Source organism: Mastomys coucha, unplaced genomic scaffold (genome assembly GCF_008632895.1).
Source record: "Mastomys coucha isolate ucsf_1 unplaced genomic scaffold, UCSF_Mcou_1 pScaffold3, whole genome shotgun sequence".
Classification (NCBI taxonomy): Eukaryota; Metazoa; Chordata; class Mammalia; order Rodentia; family Muridae; genus Mastomys; species Mastomys coucha.
The window spans coordinates 9,078,436-9,080,029 of NW_022196909.1; the positions used below are offsets into that span (position 1 = coordinate 9,078,436).

Sequence of the window (1,594 nt, forward strand, 5' to 3'; positions counted from 1 at the left end):
GCTGTGAACGTTGCCCACAGTCTGGCCATCTTTAGTGACCTTTTAGCAAGCCTTCTTCCATTTATTTTACCATATAACATTTTGCATAATTGGGATCATTTTTATGCATCCTTTGTGTGTGCAATGCTTCCCTAGGCCAGCATCATGTTATGCAAAATGTATTGCTAAAGGCATTAACTTATTTGCCAGTTTCAGTTTGTGGATGCATTAGCTGTTCCCTTATGCATTGTTATTTGGACTTGGGCTGTATCTATTTTATTTCTACCATTCTAGATAATGGTGAAGTGAACAATTTCTGTATGCAAACTCCTGTCCGAGTTCGAACTGAAGGATGTCGTGGCTTTAATGAAATTGACTTGCATTGTTAAAAAGGGTGATGACAGTTTGTAATTCAAGCAAAGAAACAAGAGTAAATATGGAGCAATGGATGATATGAGTTTGTGTAACATAATGGTATTAAATATAACATAGTTATGTATTAATATATTAATGTTCATTAGCAATATAATTATAATTTATATTTATATATCATATACACAGTAATTAATATATAATATATCGTTAAATATGATATTATATTTCTATATTACTAATATAGTTTATTTAGAATCAAACATTATAAATTTAGAAAATCATGCATAGTATTTAGAGACTATCGTGATACTATTTTATTAGTCCAAAATTGAGCTAAGACATGAAAGTGTCCAGTCCCTGGTGGTAATCTCAGGTGTGTCTAGATCCAGGAATCTCTTGTCTTCTCCACCTAGTGGTGGAGCTCAGTGGTGCCTGGCTCACTTACATGTGCCCATCTTCTTCCTGTAAGGGATAGGTGTGCAAAAATCAATCTCAGATCTATGTGCTCTGAAAACCAAGCAGACATTTCCAATTTTGTTCTTCTTCTCTATCTGAATTAATTCCCAGGACCTCTCTTGCCCGCGCGCGGTTTGCCTCCTCATTCAGTAAGACTGGCACCAGCAGAGATGCAGACGCAGAGGGTCCCAGGGAGGAAGCGTGGCCGGCCTCCACTTCACTCCACACGGGTGCAGATGGCAGTTCATAACCTTTATTCTGCTTCTTCTGCCTCTGTGCCGGCAGTGACAATCCCAAAGAAGAGAGGACGGAAACCCAGGTACAAGGTATGCCTCACCATCTCCGTATCCCGCATCGTGTAGGGCTGGGGCACGAGAGGGAGGAGCGGGGAAGCTGCGGGGTAGGGTGCGGGGAGGGGGTCAGGCACAGATCTGCTGTAGAATGCCATGGATGCCAGGGGCCTAGGTAAATATAGGCTGAGAAATACCTCTCTCAATAGAGTATGTGACAAAGTCTCGTTGGGACACTGAGGCACACACAGTATGCTGTTGTGTGCTTTTTTTTTTTTTTAACAAGTGGAGAAAGTGAATCGTGGCACAAGCTGTGGAGAAGCTGTAAGTTAAGCAGATTTTAGGGCTGTTGCTAAACACATATTATTAAGCTTGCATCTAAATGAGAGTGTCAGGGGCTGAGCTGTCCCCTGACTATTCTCAGCAGGGTGGCTCTTGAAGCCATTTCTAGAGCTTATTCCTCATCTGTGGTGGTTTTTTTTTTTTTTTTTTTT

General features: G+C 40.9%; 1 protein-coding gene across 2 annotated transcripts in view; it reads left to right on the forward strand.

Moving 5' to 3' along the window:
- Scml4 (Scm polycomb group protein like 4) overlaps nucleotides 1-1,594 on the forward strand; it is a 100,062-nt gene that overhangs the window by 52,358 nt on the left and 46,110 nt on the right. For both annotated transcript variants that reach the window (XM_031347642.1, XM_031347643.1), the window contains exon 2: nucleotides 922-1,136. In XM_031347642.1, coding sequence (XP_031203502.1) covers nucleotides 981-1,136 — 156 coding nt within the window. In that variant the 5' untranslated portion in view covers nucleotides 922-980. The remainder of the gene's footprint in view (nucleotides 1-921; nucleotides 1,137-1,594) is intronic.